This window comes from Watersipora subatra, chromosome 4 (genome assembly GCF_963576615.1).
Source record: "Watersipora subatra chromosome 4, tzWatSuba1.1, whole genome shotgun sequence".
In the NCBI taxonomy this organism is placed as follows: domain Eukaryota; kingdom Metazoa; phylum Bryozoa; class Gymnolaemata; order Cheilostomatida; family Watersiporidae; genus Watersipora; species Watersipora subatra.
This window is the reverse complement of record NC_088711.1, coordinates 7610640-7630128: the sequence shown is the minus strand read 5'-3', so window position 1 is coordinate 7630128 and position 19489 is coordinate 7610640. Positions and strand designations below refer to the sequence as shown.

At 36.7% G+C, this 19489-nt stretch overlaps 2 protein-coding genes across 2 annotated transcripts in view; one reads left to right on the top strand and one right to left on the bottom strand.

The window, feature by feature from the left end:
• LOC137394653 (2-oxoglutarate dehydrogenase complex component E1-like) overlaps positions 1-15619 on the top strand; it is a 26520-nt gene extending 10901 nt beyond the window's left edge. Inside the window, exons 8-20 of the mRNA XM_068081409.1 lie at positions 463-676; positions 2635-2791; positions 3598-3806; positions 4965-5117; positions 5548-5770; positions 6575-6678; positions 6934-7108; positions 7448-7621; positions 8144-8346; positions 8424-8568; positions 10594-10673; positions 10988-11154; positions 14976-15619. Of these exons, the coding sequence (XP_067937510.1) occupies positions 463-676; positions 2635-2791; positions 3598-3806; positions 4965-5117; positions 5548-5770; positions 6575-6678; positions 6934-7108; positions 7448-7621; positions 8144-8346; positions 8424-8568; positions 10594-10673; positions 10988-11154; positions 14976-15105 (2134 nt within the window). The 3' untranslated portion in view covers positions 15106-15619. The remainder of the gene's footprint in view (positions 1-462; positions 677-2634; positions 2792-3597; positions 3807-4964; positions 5118-5547; positions 5771-6574; positions 6679-6933; positions 7109-7447; positions 7622-8143; positions 8347-8423; positions 8569-10593; positions 10674-10987; positions 11155-14975) is intronic.
• On the bottom strand, positions 15559-19489 carry LOC137394654 (UPF0728 protein-like). The gene is made up of 3 exons (XM_068081411.1): positions 19324-19489; positions 15823-15942; positions 15559-15725 (listed from the first exon to the last, which is right to left on the bottom strand). The coding sequence occupies exons 1-3, from the start codon at positions 19418-19420 to the stop codon at positions 15661-15663; spliced, it is 282 nt and encodes a 93-aa protein (XP_067937512.1). The 5' UTR covers positions 19421-19489; the 3' UTR covers positions 15559-15660.

Genomic DNA, 19489 nt, shown 5'->3' with positions numbered 1-19489 from the left:
AATAAAAATTTCTGTTCAGACACTTTTTATTACTTGAGCAACACCTGGTATTCAGCTAATATTGACATAAAAGGTACAAATGAAAATGTTTGATATTGTTAAACGTTTTGTCTTGTTTGACCAACCACGATGATGTATGTCCATCCTGAAGCAGATTTAAGCAAGAGTTCTGTGGGGTGTCATGAACCATTAACATTGGCCATTTGCTGCAGCATCATATGCTAAAGAAATATTTTCTCTATCGTAGTTTTTCTTTTACTGTGCTTTCTTATCCTCGGCTGCCATATTTCACTTACCATTTTAAAATTTTTGAGACTAACCCATTTCACTGTTCTCGTCTTTTACAACTTCACGCGTGTAACCTGACAGGTGGCAGCATGGTGTGTCGTAGGCGACAGGAAGTATATTGACATGTTGATGGCTGCAGATAATAGCTCTCAAAGAGTGATCTTACATTGCTAGGGGACGGCTGGATGTCCTTGCCAATGTGGCCCGCAAGCCCCTTGAACAGATCTTTTGCCAGTTCAATTCTAAACTGAATGCGGATGATGAGGGCTCAGGCGATGTCAAGTATCACCTCGGCATGTGCCATGAACGAATCAATCACCTCACCAATAAGAACATAAAACTCTCCGTCGTAGCCAACCCAAGCCATCTGGAGGCTGTTGACCCTGTGGTTCGTATTTGCATGGATTACATTAGTGCAATTGAGGATACTTACTTGGGGTAAGGTTAGAAACATGAGGGTGTTCATTGGTTTAGCATTCATGTGTTATCACAGTATGCTAATCACTGTTAGATGTGAAATTGGTGTGTTCGGTATTGGAAGTGCAACAGACAGTTCAATGCTCATCACTCATTGTTTAGTTGAAAGACTTACTTCATGAATGTAGCACTCTTTAAATTCTATGTATAATTTTCATGTGAAATTAAAGGTCGACTTGCAACAAAATTCACATTACAGTTATTTGATATCAAAAGATTCACCATGTCTTACTCTGTTGTGTTGTAGGTGCAAAATATGTGGGAATGTGATTACAAGCTCTTAAAAGCTCAAAAACGAACAGTTAATCGCAGCCACACGAGACCGTCGTAGTTTGGATTCTCTTTCCAAAACGGCTCAAATATGACGTAGCTGTGGTAGATGGTTTCTGTTTACACTTTCATGCAACCTTAGTCATCGAAATATTTTCACAAATATACTTCACACATTCAATAAAACCATGTCTATTGTTCTTACGCGTCTATTTTATCGTCATTGTAATGCTGTCACTTTTAGCATTGATATTTTATAACTTACCATAAAAATTCATTTAATTTTTTAACCTTACCTCGAAGGAGTACATATCATTGTCTGATAATCATGACGAGCCTGTTGGTCACTTGTGATAATTGAAAAATGCTGCAAAAATTATTTGCGAAGTATTGGGCCACATGATCAGATTACGACTTGACAATTAGTTCAAGCCGAAACAAAACTGTAAAGTAGCGAGCATCTATATTTGATACGGAGTCTTCGGTAAAACCCGAAGTGTTTGTCATAAACTAGTGCTACGATAAGTTTTATATTGAGCTTTTTATTGCCCTTTCAATTCAGGGGAGAACATCACGTGACAAGACGATAACCAAATTTCATGACTACGTCAGAGAAATAAAGAGATTCCAATCTACAGCGGCTTTTCGTTTTTGAGCTTTTAAGAGCTTGTAATCACATTTCCACATATGTGGCACCTACAACACAACAGAGTAAGACATGGTGAATCTTTTGGTACCAAATAACCGTAATGTGAATTTTTTTGCAAGTCAACCTTTAAGATCTGTTATAAAGTTGACTAATTATGAGTAACAGATGAAATAAATGACTGCCATTGCTGTCTCTCTCATCTTACCTTCTCATTGGTCCTGCCATTGCTGTCTCTCTCATCTTACCTTTTCATTGGTCCTGCCATTGCTGTCTCTCTCATCATACCTTTTTATTGGTCCTGTCATTGCTGTCTCTCTCATCTTATCGCCTCATTGGTCCTGCCATTGCTGGCTCTCTTATCTTATCTTCTCACTGGCCCCGCCATTGCTGTCTCTCTCATCTTACCTTCTCATTGGCCCTGCTATTTCTGTCTCTCTCATCTTACCTTCTCATTGGCCCTGCTATTTCTGTCTCTCTCATCTTACCTTTCCATTGGTCCTGCCATTGCTGTCTCTCTCATCTTACCTTTTCATTGGTCCTGCCATTGCTGTATCTCTCATCTCATCTTCTCATTGGTCCTGCCATTTCTGTCTCTCATCTTATCTTCTCACTGCTGAATATTGAAATACTGATATTTATATGTTAATCTGACATTTTTTATTTACCATATCTGCATTTTCCCATACTGAGCAAGCATATCTTTAGCTGTAAAAGTTCTCGCTCATGATGCTGCCACACATTGTAAAATTATTTTAATCTACGTTTTTGGATCTAGTTTTTTATTCTTTGAGGCTATATTGCTTGGTTACTGATCTCATAAGCTTGTTTCTATTTCAATGCTTGTTACAACGCATAAAGATTGTTTGTAATGTCTAAAGGCTGTTTATTGGCACCCTGTGCAGGTGCTTGTTTGCAAGACCTATAAAGCAGCATTCTGACACGTTGCGTAGGTACAAGGGAAGACGAGAGCTGAGCAGTTCTATATGGGAGATGAACAAGGGAAAAAGGTCATGAGCATATTGCTGCACGGAGATGCAGCATTCTCTGGTCAGGGTGTCGTATATGAGACATTTCACCTTAGCGATCTCCCACACTACACAACACATGGTATCCAGTAGTTGACTTCTATTTTGCTATTCCTAGTTTCTAATAATATAGTGAGAATTGCAATTTCGATTGAAGCTTCATATCTCACTCTGTCACTGTTCTTGTCTTATTGACAGAAATTGTATTAACCTCGTCTCAACTTTGCATTGTGAACAGCTATAGAAGAAGAGCCTTTATTGCAGCTGTCTTGCTGTTGCTATGTATTTGTATTAGATATGACAATGCGGCTATCATAACATCGATTTGCAATAGACTAAAAATTGCTTTTCTAACCATCTATGGTCATGTCATCAACTAGCTGTCAGTGCGGTGATGTCGGCTGCCAGTTGATAGACCTATGAAATGTTGCATACGCGTGCCACCGGTGACGTCAGTCTCGGTTGCCTGATTGATATAACAGGCAACTCTGGCATGTTCACCTCATGTTTGCAATGTGATTGTACTGATTCAGTCTTGTACTGATTCTGGTCTCGTGAAAAAACTTCCTATAGGTAGGAAGAAGCCTACTTTGCATTTTAGTTGCTATTTTACTGCTGGAACAGAATTGGTCATCTTGTTGCCTGCACCTCATTTCTTACATAGATGTAAACTGTGATACTGCCTACTATTGCTTGATTTTAAAGATCTTTTTGTGTTCTTCTGCGTGTGAACAGCTCTGTTCGTCTGAACTCAAAATTGTTTGCTCAACCAAATTTTCAATTAGCTACTTATATTGGTAGTTGCCTCACCATGCACCAATCTTTCAGCTTAAGCAAACAACTCCAATAATGTCAAGCTTTTCGTCACCACACCATAACGTATTGCAGGAACTGTGCATATTGTGGTGAACAATCAGATAGGATTTACTACTGATCCAAGATTTTCTCGCTCATCTCCGTACTGTACAGACGTGGCTCGCGTGGTTAATGCCCCTATTTTCCATGTGAACGCTGATGACCCTGAGGCAGTGGTACACGTATGCAGAGTAGCTGCAGAATGGAGGGCCACTTTCCATTCTGACTGCGTTATTGATTTGGTGAGTTCATTCCTCTTATCGCCTAGCAACAAGTTTCCTAATCTAAAACAAATCGGGTAGAATGGTGTGTCAAGGCTAAATTACCGAGGTACTTTTAGAATTTATTTCTAAGTTTAAAGTTGTATCAACAATCTTATTTGTAAACAGTAAACAGTAATCCTCATGAGGCTCTTGCCAATACATCTTTCAATCCATCTAACCATTTATCTATTTATCCATCTAACCAATCCATTTAACGATTAACCAATGGCAGAGTGCTACCATTTTTTAACAATAACACCTTTTCATCATTAGCTGGTGTTAGCATGGCTACCATCTGGTTGGCACTTGATTTGTTTTGCTAATGGTTGATATACTGAACATAGTTTGAATAATATATTGTATTAGTCACTGTCGATGATAAACAAATTTCTCATTCTAAATTGCTAATGTAATACACGAGCTGCAGGGAACTTCGATTGGTATTTTTAAAAAAAGATTTAGCTGTAAAAGCCACATCTAGCAATCACTTTATAGAAACACAACTTTAGGATAGTGGGAGCAAGCCTATGGGCCGCTTTCCCCTCTATAAACTGAACACGTTTTGCTGCTACAAACCACCAGCTTCAAGTATCGCTCTCTTTTTAAATATTGTTCGCCTTTCATTAAAGTAAAGTTTACAACTGGTTTTTTATTGTCGTTTGCATATTACATCTATTTTGACAAAAACTTAAGTATTTCGCATGAAGTTAGCTGTGATGTTACACATCTTGAGTTTCAATTTCTTTTTGCTTTGCGCCCCAACCTAATACTGCACACACACAATTATCATTATGTGGCTGACACATATAGTATATACGTGCATAGTCCATGATATAAAACATAAATTGCAGTGCCTATCATACTTATGTGGTTGGTTACTTGCGGTCTATTCACAAGGCTGTGTTATCCTGTCTATGGTTATTATTACTAATAGCTCATAATCTATATCTCACTGCTTAAAAGCTTTATCTGACAATTTTAGTGATGAAACGACTTGATCAATATATGAATCTAACAATTGTTAGACTTGAGAATAACACTCAGGAATTTGGTCCTTAAGTTAAAATTTGCATTGTGAGATAATCTATGTTAATCATCAAGTCAAAGTAAGGCATGACTACTTGTCCGCTGCACCAGGTGTGCTACCGCAAGAATGGCCACAACGAGATTGATGAGCCTTCTTTCACCCAGCCTCGCATGTACAAGGCCATCGGTAAACATCCGCACGTACTCGACCAATATGCTGCCAAATTGGTTAAAGAGGGGGTGATGACAGACCAAGAGTACCAGGTAAGTTCTGCAGCTATACTAGCTGACAGCAAGAATATGTCAATCCTAAAATGTTTAATCAGCAATCCATCATATATGTTGAATCATGCTACTAGCCACCGTTACTATGTGACATGGTTGTCTAGAGGATAGTCTAGCATAACAAAGTTTATAATTGTCTAGGCAGTCTCGGAGTGCAGTAATTTAGTACCTCAGACAGATTGAAACATGAGGAGTAGCCACATTAAACAGCATTGTAAATGTTCAGTCAACAGGTCAGAAGTCAGCTAGCTGTAGCGGTTCTGCTTTAGGTTAAACAGCATGGTGAATGTTCAGTCAATAGGTCAGAGGTCAGCTAGCTGTAGTGGTTGTCTACTTTAGGTTAAACAGCATGGTGAATGTTCAGTCAACAGGTCAGAGGTCAGCTAGCTGTAGTGGTTGTTTACTTTAGACGGAGCGCCAGAAGTACGAGCAGATCTGCGAAGACGCTTTTCTCAAATCAAAGAAAGCAACAGCCATCAAGAATTCAGAGTGGCTGGATTCTCCTTGGCCTAATTTCTTTGATGAACGGGACCCGATGAAGGCACCCGATACTTCTGTTAGTGAGGAAAGGATCAAACATATCGGCGACCTATTTTCATCAAGCCCTGTTAAAGACTTTGCTATCCATAATGGTAGATATTAGACCTCGTTAACTGGCCTGTCAAAAGATTTTAGTCACCTTTAGGAACTTACTAGTGAATAAACATGAAGTGAAATTCCTATTTAGATTTACAAAAATATACAGCAATGAAAAGAGATTGTCGCTCTGGCAACTTTCATCATTTTATTCTTGTCCTGCAATAATTCCTTTTCTTATCGTTCACAGCTCCAAAGTTTGTGAAATATCTATCAAATTTTAGTCTAACATGTTTTCTTAGCTAACAACCATTTTAACGTAAATGTATAAATACATAAAAGATATTACAAGCGGTAGGGAGCCATGGTGTATGTTAGCTTACTAGAATATGTTAAAGTAAAAACTACTGAGTTTTCACCCTAAATATGTAAATCACACAGGGATAAACTTCATACATCGCAGGCGGTGGTTCATATCAATATGTAAGTCATGCAGGCGGTAGTTCATATCAATATGTAAGTCACGCAGGCGGTAGTTCATATCGATATGTAAGTCATGCATGCGGTAGTTCATATCGATATGTAAGTCACGCAGGCAGTAGTTTATATCAATATCACGCAGGCGGTAGTTCATATGAATATGATATCAATATATAAGTCACGCAGGCGGTAGTTCGTATCAATGCTGACCAGAAAAGTCAGGCTGTCTTGGTTTGACTATGACCTGTTTGGTTCGTCAGCGCTTCAGCTGAGAGACCTGTGGACAGCAACCTAGAATGTCTACATTGACACTGACTGCTCAATATGGACCAGACCTCATCTTACCAATCTTTACATTTACCGGCACTTACTGTATGCAGGTGTGAAGCGAATACTCAAAGGCAGAGCTGACCTGATGGAAAAGAGGCAGGCAGACTGGGCATTGGGAGAGGCCATAGCCATTGGAAGCCTCCTAATGGAGCAGGTGAGCCATAAAATGAAACACAATGTAGTTATTGCCATGATATACGCTTGCCATATTTCCTTTTAATCTTTTCGACTTTCTACTTCTTCGTCATGCATGGCTTTATGCGTTAGCGATCATAGTTAGCAAAAATATTGTTTTAGTTTGTAGTAACTGTGGATCAATTGTTATCCTTACTGTTTGCTGACAAACACCTTTGTTTGCTCCCGGCACTGAATGTCAAAGTAGGAATTATATTGTTTGACTGCTTGACAGACTCATGTGCGTCTGAGTGGACAGGATGTGGAGAGAGGCACCTTCTCGCACAGGCACCATGTTATTCATGATCAAGAACAGGATGCTCACACATTTGTACCTCTCAATCACCTCGCGCCTGATCAGGCTCTCTACAAAGTCTGCAACAGCTCTCTCTCTGAATACGCTGTCCTTGGTGAGACCTTGACCTCTTTCTGTGTATAATAGTGGCATTTCCTATCGAAACTACGGAAGCCTGATCAGTTTGAGATTGGGTCATATTTGTTTTCTGAACTTACGATTGATTCTGGTAATTTATGTGTTGAAAATGGAATTTGTCAGGTGAAGCATAGCATATGTCACCTATCGTTGAACATCTATTCATCACTAATTTTGTAGTAGAAAACTTTTGTAGTGGGAGGCCGGTGATGATTGTTCAAACTTACTGCTAGTCTCTCTTTGACTCGTTTCATTGAGCTTGATGGTTAGATTTTGTATCTTAGTCTGTGTTTCATGTATTTTTTACTCGCTGCAGGTTTTGAGCTGGGCTACTCTCTGACCAACCCTAATGCTCTAGTCATCTGGGAAGCTCAATTCGGTGACTTTGCTAACACAGCTCAGTGTATTATTGACCAGTTTCTAAGCTCGGGCCAAGCCAAATGGGTGAGACAGAGCGGGCTTGTTATGCTACTACCCCATGGCTACGAAGGTATTCTGTCTTATGTAGAGAATGTTTTTATAAAGTATATTTGATCACTATATATACTGTATTGGTTGTGACAACTGGCTCTGGTTCTTAGCATTGACTAGTTTTTTACATATTTTACTAGACACATCTATATCAATAGCTAGCATACAATTCAATACCATTAACACCAATTGTATAATTTATAATAATATGTAGATTGACTGCAATGAGAAATGGTGAAAACTTTCTTTTTAGATAGCCCAAAATTCTTAACCCGCTAAATCTATTTATTCGTTTTTATATGACAAATCTAAAATACAATTCTAAAATGCAAATGTTCAATACTCTATTGATGTGATGATAGGTTAAGGGAAGCAATTCCAATCTGTACTCTTGCTGCCTCCATTGCAGTCTGTACTCTTGCTGCCTCCACTGCAGTATGTACTCTTGCTGCCTCCACTGCAGTTTGTACTCTTGCTGCCTCCACTGCAGTATGTACTCTTGCTGCCTCCAATTTGGCTTCTACCACTTCTTACCATGTAGGTATGGGCCCTGAACACTCTTCTGGCAGGATGGAAAGGTTCCTACAGATGTGCAATGACGATGAAGAGCATGTACCTGTCCTCAATGACAACTTCATGATGCAGCAGCTGCACGAGATTAACTGGTTCATCTGCAACCCGTCTACCCCTGCCAACATGTGCCACCTGCTTAGGCGCCAGGTTCATCTGGCATTCAGAAAACCTGTAAGTGATCGCTGCTTGCTTTGAATCTGACTCCTCACTCAAGTATTTGCGAATATAACGCCTATGCTTGTTTTCAGCTGATTGTCTTCACACCAAAATATCTGCTGCGACATCCTGAGGCCAGATCGAGCTTTGATGACTTCACCGATGGCACAGAATTTCAGCGACTCATACCATCGAGTGTTGACCCGAGTAATGTTGAAAAGCTTATCTTCTGTACTGGTCAGTAACGGTGGTTATTTGTATATCATAGCCTCTGGATGCGCAGCGATGTAGTAATTGCTTGAAAAGGCATGAATTAGAACATAGTAAGGGGTGACAAAGTTCCATCAGTTGTGGCCTGGTTGCTGTAGTATACTCATGGTAGGTTACCTCTTATAATCACATCCTTGCGTAAAATTCACCTCTTCTGATTTTGTACATCTTTTACTATATTTCGCTGTGGCTTAGTGGACCACAAGGGCTGTGAATCAGTCGTCATAATATAAAAACTCACAGCAGTTTCAGTTGTAATTTTTATCTGATTACCATTATTCTGTTTAATAATTTCATCCTTTTTCGGATAATGTAAAAGGATTTTAGAATTAAACACTGCTATGCTATTTCTGTTTGCAGTCAAACCTAGATATAGAAAGTTAATTCGTTGTCTTACTTGCTTTGAATAGCGAGACCATCATATGTAGGATCACATAATCTTATAAAAATACATTGTGTTTCATTTAGTTTGTTTTACAGCTCAAAATCGCGATGATAAATACTTCACATAATTACATATAGCTTTAAAACGTATGTATTATATAAACTATGTAAAAACTAAATGGTATGTGATATAAATAGTAATTATCAATCAAATGAGGCTTTTCTTGTCACTACATTGTGACTAGAAATATAGCCTTGGCGACACAGGAAACAGACGGTGCATAAGTAAAAATAGTCATTAAGATACAGAGATACTCTAACCTTGACTACATCAATCTTGAATTAACATTGCTTGTCTATATATTAACATTTTTGATTTTATATTTTAAATTATTTTACTTTGTGTCTGTAGCTATCATATCCAGTTACTAGTCACTCGCAAGTGTAATTGAAATAATGTTAATATTTTGTATCAGAAAATAGTTTGCATGGTAACGCAATTCTGCATAGTACAGAGCTAGGTAATACAGTAATTAGAATATTTATTGATATTATTATAAAATATAAAGAGATGTTGTAATCAGCTATTACTATCACTGCAGGTAGTGTAATACATGTATATAGCTATTACTATTATGCAGGTGATGTAATACATATATATATATATATAGCTATTACTATTATGCAGGTAATGTAATACATGTATATAGCTTGTACTATCATTGCAGGTAATGTAATACATGTATATAGCTATTACTATCATTGCAGGTAATGCAATACATGTATATAGCTTGTACTATCATCGCAGGTAGTGTAATACATGTATATAGCTATTACTATCATTGCAGGTAATGTAATACATGTATATAGCTATTACTATCATTGCAGGTAATGTAATACATGTATATAGCTATTACTGTCACTGCAGGTAGTGTAATACATGTATATAGGTATTACTATCATTTCAGGTAATGTAATACATGTATATAGCTTGTACTATCATTTCAGGTAATGTAATACATGTATATAGCTATTACTATTATTGCAGGTAATGTAATACATGTATATAGCTTGTACTATCATTGCAGGTAATGTAATACATGTACGTAGCTATTACTATCGTTGCAGGTAATGTAATACATGTATATAGCTATTACTATAATTGCAGGTAATGTAATACATGTATATAGCTGTTACTATTATTGCAGGTAATGTAATACATGTATGTAGCTATTACTATCATTGCAGGTAATGTAATACATGTATATAGCTATTACTATTATTGCAGGTAATGTAATACATGTATATAGCTTGTACTATCATTGCAGGTAATGTAATACATGTATATAGCTATTACTATTATTGCAGGTAATGTAATACATGTATATAGCTTGTACTATCATTGCAGGTAATGTAATACATGTACGTAGCTATTACTATCGTTGCAGGTAATGTAATACATGTATATAGCTATTACTATAATTGCAGGTAATGTAATACATGTATATAGCTGTTACTATTATTGCAGGTAATGTAATACATGTATGTAGCTATTACTATCATTGCAGGTAATGTAATACATGTACATAGCTATTACTATCACTGCAGGTAAGGTCTACTATGACATGAAGACTATGAGGGTGGAGACAGAGAACAACTCTAAGGTTGCTCTTTGCAGAATAGAACAGGTAAAGATTCTGGGATAGCAAACAACGCAGTATTCTGGAGAGAACCATTTCATTGGTTTATTTAAGTAGAAGTACTGCCCAGGCTTTTGCGCTTGTTTTTTTTTTCTATTACATGATGAGTACGCGTGTCATTTAGTCCAACCTACTCATAGCACAAAGCTGACCATCTCTTCATAGCACGCCATTATTACTTTTTTTACCAGAAATTCTTGAAGAATTCATCTGTTCAGCTCATAAGGTTGCAAGGCAATGCTCTAAAATATGTGAAATCCCTGGACCATTAAGTAGCATAAGAGTGTCTTATTCCATTGCAGTTGTCTCCCTTTCCATACGACCTTGTTAAGAAGGAAATTGAAAGGTACCCTAATGCGAGAATTGCTTGGGCTCAGGAAGAGCACAAGAACATGGGCGCCTGGTCATACGTTTTTCCACGATTGAAGACATTGCTGAGAACTAAGATGGGCATCACCAAGCGAGTTGAGTAAGTTGTTACATTGATTGCTTCTCTCCAGTCTGCCATCTTTTTCTATTTGGCCATGTTAAGTCAACTGAGTTCTCATCAGAAAGTGTGATACAAGAATTTGAGAAATGATAAGAATTAGTAACTTATTTATAATATACCGTGAACCCTCTAGTTGAACGTCCTGGTGCAGTATTTTTCAACCCTTCTCCTACAGCGGCATTTTATTAGAGGGGACATTCAGATAGAGGTTTTGAGAATTTTGAGAAAATAAATATAACCCTTTTACGGGCGAAGCTATGCTAATGTTGCCTATATTGTTCACTCTCCTTTCGGCGGAGTGACATTAATGCCATCGGTCTCAGCACTTTTTGCTTTGCTAACTTTGCTTATAGTTTGCACTTTCATTTGGGTGGAACGGCATTAATGCCGGCGGTCTCAGCATTTTTGCTAAATTGTTTTTCATATACGTTGAAGTATTAGACCGAGTGAACAAGAAACTACTATTAGCCACATACAGTTATTAATTATTCTGATGGTGTCACTTTCAAAGTTTTAAGAAAACCGTAAAGCTTTGGAGTTAGAAAACGGGTTTCGATACGGCATAACAATGGGTGCTATTACATCATACTGTGTCCCTAAAGAGTATTCTCATCGTTCATTAAAACGCTTTAAAGTCTTCAGTTAAGATTGTAAACCACATTATGGACGAGTCTGAAAACAATGGATTGGATTTACTTTGAAGTGACTTCGAATCAGAGTGTAGTTCTGATGATTGTGATGATCGATCTTCTCATGTACACTGTCACTAAAACCATGGCAACCACTACAGCAACAATGGATTAATAAATTGTTATTGATGTAAACGAGTCATTATTAGTACCATTTTTTGGACACTTTTTACTTATCACTTTCTATTATGGGTTCCTAAAGATCAAAAAATGTCAAAATGGTGGTCAAAATAGAAGTGGTGTTCAATTAAAGGGTGGCACTGTATTTTTCAACTCTTCTCGTATGGTGGCGTTCTATTAGGAATGGCGGTCAAATAAGATGGCATTCAAAGAGAAATTTTACAGAATTTTTTATTGCATACCAAAACTAAAATGAGATTGGTCTCTTCTTGATTGCATTTTCTCAGTTGTATTTTTAAGTACTGCGGTTAAATGAGCGGATAGAGTGAAAAGTTTATAGAAATGGGATATTTTTTCTAGTGTGTCTAGATCTAGGAGATTTTGCGTTATGATTTTATAATGTATAGGCGTTCAGGAAAAGCAAAATATAATTAACAATTTTGGTAGTTTTAAAAATATTAAGATGTTAATATAATATGGACCAAAATACTTAATTTGAATTATTAACAATGCGCACCTCAGGATTTCTTATAAATAACAAAGTAACTACTATTACGTTAGTGATAGTATTGGTTTTCATGACAAGTATTAGGTTTTACTTAAAGGTGGTCTAACACCAGCTAAGTGAACATATTTTGTGAGACTAATAAACAACTGGATTTTATAATAAAAGTTGTTTGGCATGGTTTCAAATGAGCAGTAGTGCAGGTCAAATACTGATATGAATTCTTGCGCTTAGAGCTATGTAGTAGACTATCTACTTTGTTAGCTTCAAAACTTCGGCTATCAGTAACGCATTGTTAGCACATCATGTTCTTTTCTCTTCCGTAGACCTTTTCTTAGGATAGCCTAGCATTCATGATGCAATGAATCTAATAAAATGTTGTATGGGCAGGTATCAAACACAATTTTTCAAGTGTGCATTGTCAAAGAGTCTAAATATATGATGAGGCGATGTCAATTATTATGAGCAAAATTTATTGCTATTGCGAAAGTTGAAATTCAGCATTAATTGAAATTATTGCAATTTTTGTTTTCATCAAATTTTTTATTACAAAAATAGCAAAGTCATTATCTCCTTTTTTAACTACATTATAACAGGTCTCTTTTTTCTATTTTTCACTAGACCTCAATACAAAGTATTTGGTAACAATATAAATGAGTCATCGATGGCATTTGAATGCATCGCATAATGGAAAAACCTGTAAATCTATCCTTCTAAAACCTCAAAACCTAAATATGGTTTTGACATGAATCAGTAGTAAAAAAGTTATTATTGTATATATCTCGTATCATTCTTATCACACAGCAATACTGTATATATCTCGTATCATTCTTATCACACAGCAATACTGTATATATCTCGTATCATTCTTATCACACAGCAATACTGTATATATCTCGTATCATTCTTATCACACAGCAATACTGTATATATCTCGTATCATTCTTATCACACAGCCATACTGTATATATCTCATATCATTCTTATCACACAGCAATACTGTATATATCTCGTATCATTCTTATCACACAGCAATACTATATATATCTCGTATCATTCTTATCACACAGCAATACTGTATATATCTCGTATCATTCTTATCACACAGCAATCCTGTATATATCTCGTATCATTCTTATCACACAGCAATACTGTATATATCTCATATCATTCTTATCACACAGCAATACTGTATATATCTCGTATCATTCTTATCACACAGCAATACTGTATATATCTCATATCATTCTTATCACACAGCAATACTGTATATATCTCGTATCATTCTTATCACACAGCAATGCTGAGCAAGTCTTTTAAAATATTGAAGTTTTCAACTTGCCCAATGAGTAGCTGTTTTAGAAAGCATTGGAGATACAATTCCCTGTCAGTGATTGGTGCTAGTGCTTGAACGCGAGCATACCAAATTCTTACAAATTGTTTCACCAGACAATTACTTTGGATTTAAAATAATCGGCTTTTACAAATCATTTCTATACAATTCATACTTTACTGATGTCACATCTCCTTTAAATTACCGTTCTGCTATTGAAGTTATTTTGAGTTATCACCTCATGCATTAAAATTCACTCCCAAGTTTTCTCAAACTAGATAGTAATTACAAGTGCCTCATCAGCTTCTGGTCAGAAGTTTCTTATCAGTTGAGTCCTGTGTTTCCTATTTATAATTAATGACTTGAAGAAGTCTTGACAGAAAGTTCCTTATAGGAATATTTATTTTTGCTTCATCTTTTAGGCTATTTAACCTCAAGTTCTTGCCATGTGAGCATGGCTTGTTTAACACAGCCCTTGAATTGATGAGAATAACCAACTGTGACAGTGCTATACTATCATTAACAAAAAATTGTAGGAAGAGGCGTATTTTAAGTACCATAGCTGGTCTTTTTGCTACTCTGTAGTGGGTGGCTGGTATATGACCCTCAATTTTATTTAGTTTCAACCCATGACTCTCAATTCGAGAATCAGGCATTCCGCCCCAGCTTTACTTTATTGTTTTTAATGATAAACATTTGGCAGGGTTCAACTTCTGGTTTTCCGGGCCTTAGTAGGCCTGGTACTTCATGGGATCGTGTCTATGCGTTTCAATCTAAAAGAGTAGCAAAACCCTTGTTGCATCCCTCGTAGTTAAACTGGCCTTGATATTAAAAGAGTACTGGTACAACCAGCAGCTCCCCGATGTTATCCGCGAATGGATACATTGCCAAAGCCCATGATGGTCTTACACTAATTCAAACATCTCGGCTCTGTAACTTGCCATTCTCTACCAAAAAAGGGAAACAATGCATAATATTTAACAGGCTAGAAATATGGGTTATCCACCTAGATGGCGCAACATGATGCCAGCTAAGGAAAAAATGATAGGAAGAAAAGTCATCATTTACAACAAGCTGAGAACTCATACATACAGATCGCATTCGCATAGTCTGAACTTGGTCCAGTCATAATTGATATATTATTTTCTTGCAGATATATTGGACGCTTCCCTGCCGCTTCCACTGCTACTGGCAACAAGCAAGCGCATTTAACAGAAATCTCACATTTTATGAAAGATGCTATGGACTTGTCCCCTGTGCCTGAACAGAAAGCCTTGTCATAAATATCCCAAGACTACAACCCTTTCCTTTCACTCGTCTGCGTCACATCCCGCCACTGCTCAAGCTCTACCTTCATTTCATCTTTCTGTATCTGCGTTTTGGGCTGATATATTTAGGATCCTTGTGCCTTATTCTGATGCATATTTCCTTTGGCGTTATTTCACCCCTTTCTATAAACTATTATAATCTTAAATCAGAAACAGAAGCGGTTTCACTGCTATTTGAAAGTGATGCAACCGAAGGGCGAAATTATTTATGAACATGAGATAAATAAGCTAGGATCTTTAGTTATTGAATTGCTCAACCACATAAAGTGAACTCTGTCTAAAGTGGGCTGTTTTTGTGTGATGAATGTCTTATGGCAGCGCCGTATTTCCTGATAGATAGTGCAATTCATTTTTTTCGGTGGTACATTGTGCTGCATTTGGAGCACACATTCGACAGGCCCACGCATATGATGTTTGTGAATGATATATTTTTATGTCTTCTAATATAGCCTGCATACAGAAGTTTGAATATCACACTATACTGGGAACTCCTTTCTTCTCGCGATTTCTTCAAAAAGCTCTGTCTACTGCCTTCAACGCCTCTGAGCAAAGTGGATCCATCAGTCCATCGCCTCCTGTCAATATGGAGCTTTTATATGCAAAAAGACTTGAGTAACTTTGACTAAAGCTAGTTACGATATGCACAGGGATCAACCGAATAGACACACATACCAAACTCTAAGTCGGTTATGCTGCACTGGTAGACTAATTCTCCTTTTACCCATAATTGCACTGAATTCCTGTCTGCCATTTCATTCAGGTCGACCTTGTGTCCATTTGATTTCAGCAAGGCTAAAAGAGGCAAAAGTGTATCATGACTCAAATTTGGTACAGAAATCAATTATATTCAGATTGGTTTAGCAGCACCATCTGAAACCAGCATTTTGTTCTCATAAAACTGACAACGACTTTCTAAACAAGAGTCTTTTGATATTCAGTTCGTGCCAGTTAATAGGCCATACAAGCCACTAATCAATACAATTTTACCACTTCATGGTCTTGCCAACACGACAGTAAATACTGTAGCATTAACAAAATGTTTCTGAGAGATCAAAAATCAAAAAAGTGGAAAAGGCAGAATGAATCAAAGTTGTTTGCCTACTTGTGGAAATGCAATTTCCAAATGTTGATACTCGAGACATTTTGGTATTATTAACCTATTAAACCTATCACAGCATTATGGATGGCGTTATATACATAGCTTACATTCTGGTGCCAATATATTAACTCGTGCAAAAAGAATACACATGAAAAATAATAAAAATGAACAAAAAATTAATTTTCATATGCAACCGCATGATAGTAGAATATATTAATGTCGGAGCCGGTAATTGCTGCCTGGAATACTCCGACTACTCTGAACCAACATAGAGCTATTGACCTTTTTTAGTTAAAAACACATTTTGTAGCATATGATTACTTAGAAGCTTGTTGCTGCTAATGTTATGAGCATTTTGTTTGTAAATAAACTGTACAAGAGATCTTAAACTTCAACAGTTTGAACAAATTGAACTAACAATCTTTTTGCACAAGTAAGCACTGATGTATCCAGGTAAGCAGTATGTATTCAGGTAAGCACAGATGTTTTTCATATAGTTCCGTTGGTATGCCTGTTCATTTTAACTAGTAAATGATGATGTATTTAACAAGCAGTAGAAAACCAACAAGGTGAAGGACATACTAAATATGCAGTATTATCTGAGATTTAAGCCTATCATAAAAGTTATGTGTGCTGCTCAGCTTTGTGGATAAGTGTTGTTTTGCTGCTTGGTCGTTGCGCACTAGAACATTAACCTTAAAGACTAGATGAAATTTAATGTTAGGTGTGGCAAACAATTCAGTGAGGCTTTCAGCTTGACTAGGCCACTACAAATACTTACTCTGTTCCTCATACTATAATAATACATTTTAACTTTCACAATGTTATTATAATGAACTCTTGCATATTTGCACTACAATGGAACTAATAGTGTTCACAAATAGCTATTTATGGCTTACTATAGTCAGATATCTAATGTCATCATCTTTAATAAACTCGAAATGAAGAGCTGCTTGTTGAAGTATATGAAACAACATTAAATCTAAGTTTATCTATATATATAAAATAAAAAGCAGATTAATAATATGGTTTCATATTATTCAACAAAATAAACAACGAATAATGCAAATCGTTGTTTTTTTGCTGAATACTGATCGATCACCCACTTTAATTTTTCCCCTTCTGCCAATACAACAGAATGTGAGAGGCAGACGAAGATAGACATTTTATGAAAAAAACATGTGATTATAACAATAACCATCAACAGAATTAACTAATCAGTTGCTATGGTTTTCGATATTCGAGTTCTGAAGCCATATTGTATAGCTACACTGGCTGACCTGAAACAACAAAAGGGACGAAAATAAAAAAAAGAGCTGAGCAGGTGCATCTACATGTACTTAATGACTAACTACAGGTTAGCCAATTATAAACCACTGAATTTAGTTGTTGTATAGATGTACTAGCTGTGCTATCCGGCGTTGCCCGGGTCATAAAAAGTCTGGACAGAAAATTGATTTGCATTTAACATATAACCACATTTATCATTCTAATTTTCAAACTACATATCATGAGAGAAGTGTTTCGTGTAGTTGAAATAAATTAAGAGAAAAATGAAAAAACTGTAAAAGTTTTAAAACTTTGTCAAACAACTGTAACTTTCAAGCTGTTAGCCTGGCACATTGCCAATGGAACATTGCAGTAAGCTGCTAGGCTTCTAATGACGGTACTCCATGACATTGCGTCAGCATTGTTGTTCAGCTGCAGTTATTCTAATAATAGCTATAGCCGGAATGAAGACAGACATACGACATACACATGAACATACTTTGAGAAATATATATATAGATTGATAAAAGCAGATAGCATAATAGAAAAACGACTAAACACCGAAGACATACGCAATATTACAATGAACATAACCTAATACATTGGAGAACCAGCAATAAAGGCAGTCATCACATACTCATCTACAAGCAGCTTAAAAACCCCGTGTGGAAGTAGCCCATGAGAAAAGAGACATGAACTGACATGTCAGAAAACCATTAAAAGATATCAGACCTGTACCAGACACAACCAAGACGATTGGAGTTAGTCATTAATGCCAATAATTTTACTGCTAAAAGTTCACTCAATTGCTAACCCTGTGCAACATAAATAATAGAACCTGAGCTTCTAAACACCTTCTCACAGGCTAACAGAGACATCTATAAAAGAGAACAGCTCTAATGACTCAGTGTCTGTCTATCTACCAGATTGATCTATCTATCTCTCCTTCTCAAGGACCTGCTGAAGCTCTCTCCACCTGCTGAGGTGCGTTCCCTTGATTCTGGAGCCTCCCTCTCTCTCTCTCTTCTTTCTGCCTCTGGAGCCTCTATCCTTTCCCTACCTATGGAGCCTCATTTTTTACCATCAGCTGATCCTTTTCTACTTCCCTATCTCAACTACCAAGCCTCTACATATAAGGATCTGACTATTATCTGACTATTGAAACTCACAGCCGTATGGACCAAACAAGCAAACAAGAACGACCGGTCGAGTAAGGGTGTAACTTTTATTGGCTATTTTAACCCTTTGTCATTAATATTATTGTTTAGAATTTTGTTAGTTGTGTATTTTAATAGTTTGACTTATAGAACAAAAAAATATCTTTTACTGGTAAATATCAGTATTGCTTACAATAGCTTAACACTTTCATTTGTACCTGAACCAGTAATAATCAAATTAGTTCCCATATGACAAAGCAAAAGTACACAAACTTAACATAGTCAAAATAGAATGAAATGACAACGCAAATTCGACACTGGTGTTGTGGGTGGATTCAGATCAGTTAGGCATAACACAGTTTTTCCATATTCACCAATAACGTAGTTTCATCAATACAATTTTCTTGAGGTTTTAATCAGTTCTATGGTACAAAATTGCAAACAACACATAAAGTAGACTGGAAGTTGACAAAAAAGGTTTTCAAAGCAAAACTAACTATTTTAATATCTAACAAATCTAATTGCAGTTTATCTGATGGATATTTGTTGAGATTATACGATGTTTGACTAAAGAGCAACTAGCACGTAGCTTGGAACTGCAATTCATTGCAGGCGTTGTCCAAATACAAAACTACGATATCAGCTTACTCTGTAACCCATCAAGTCTGTCTGTTCTGTGTGTCACTACTCCACAAGAGGAATAAGGTCCATATAAGACTGAGACGTGCTTTTTCGAGCCATCCATTACTTTACCGATATGTAATTTTCTAAATTAGCTTCTTTTTCTCGATATTAGATGTGTTGTGCGGGTGAC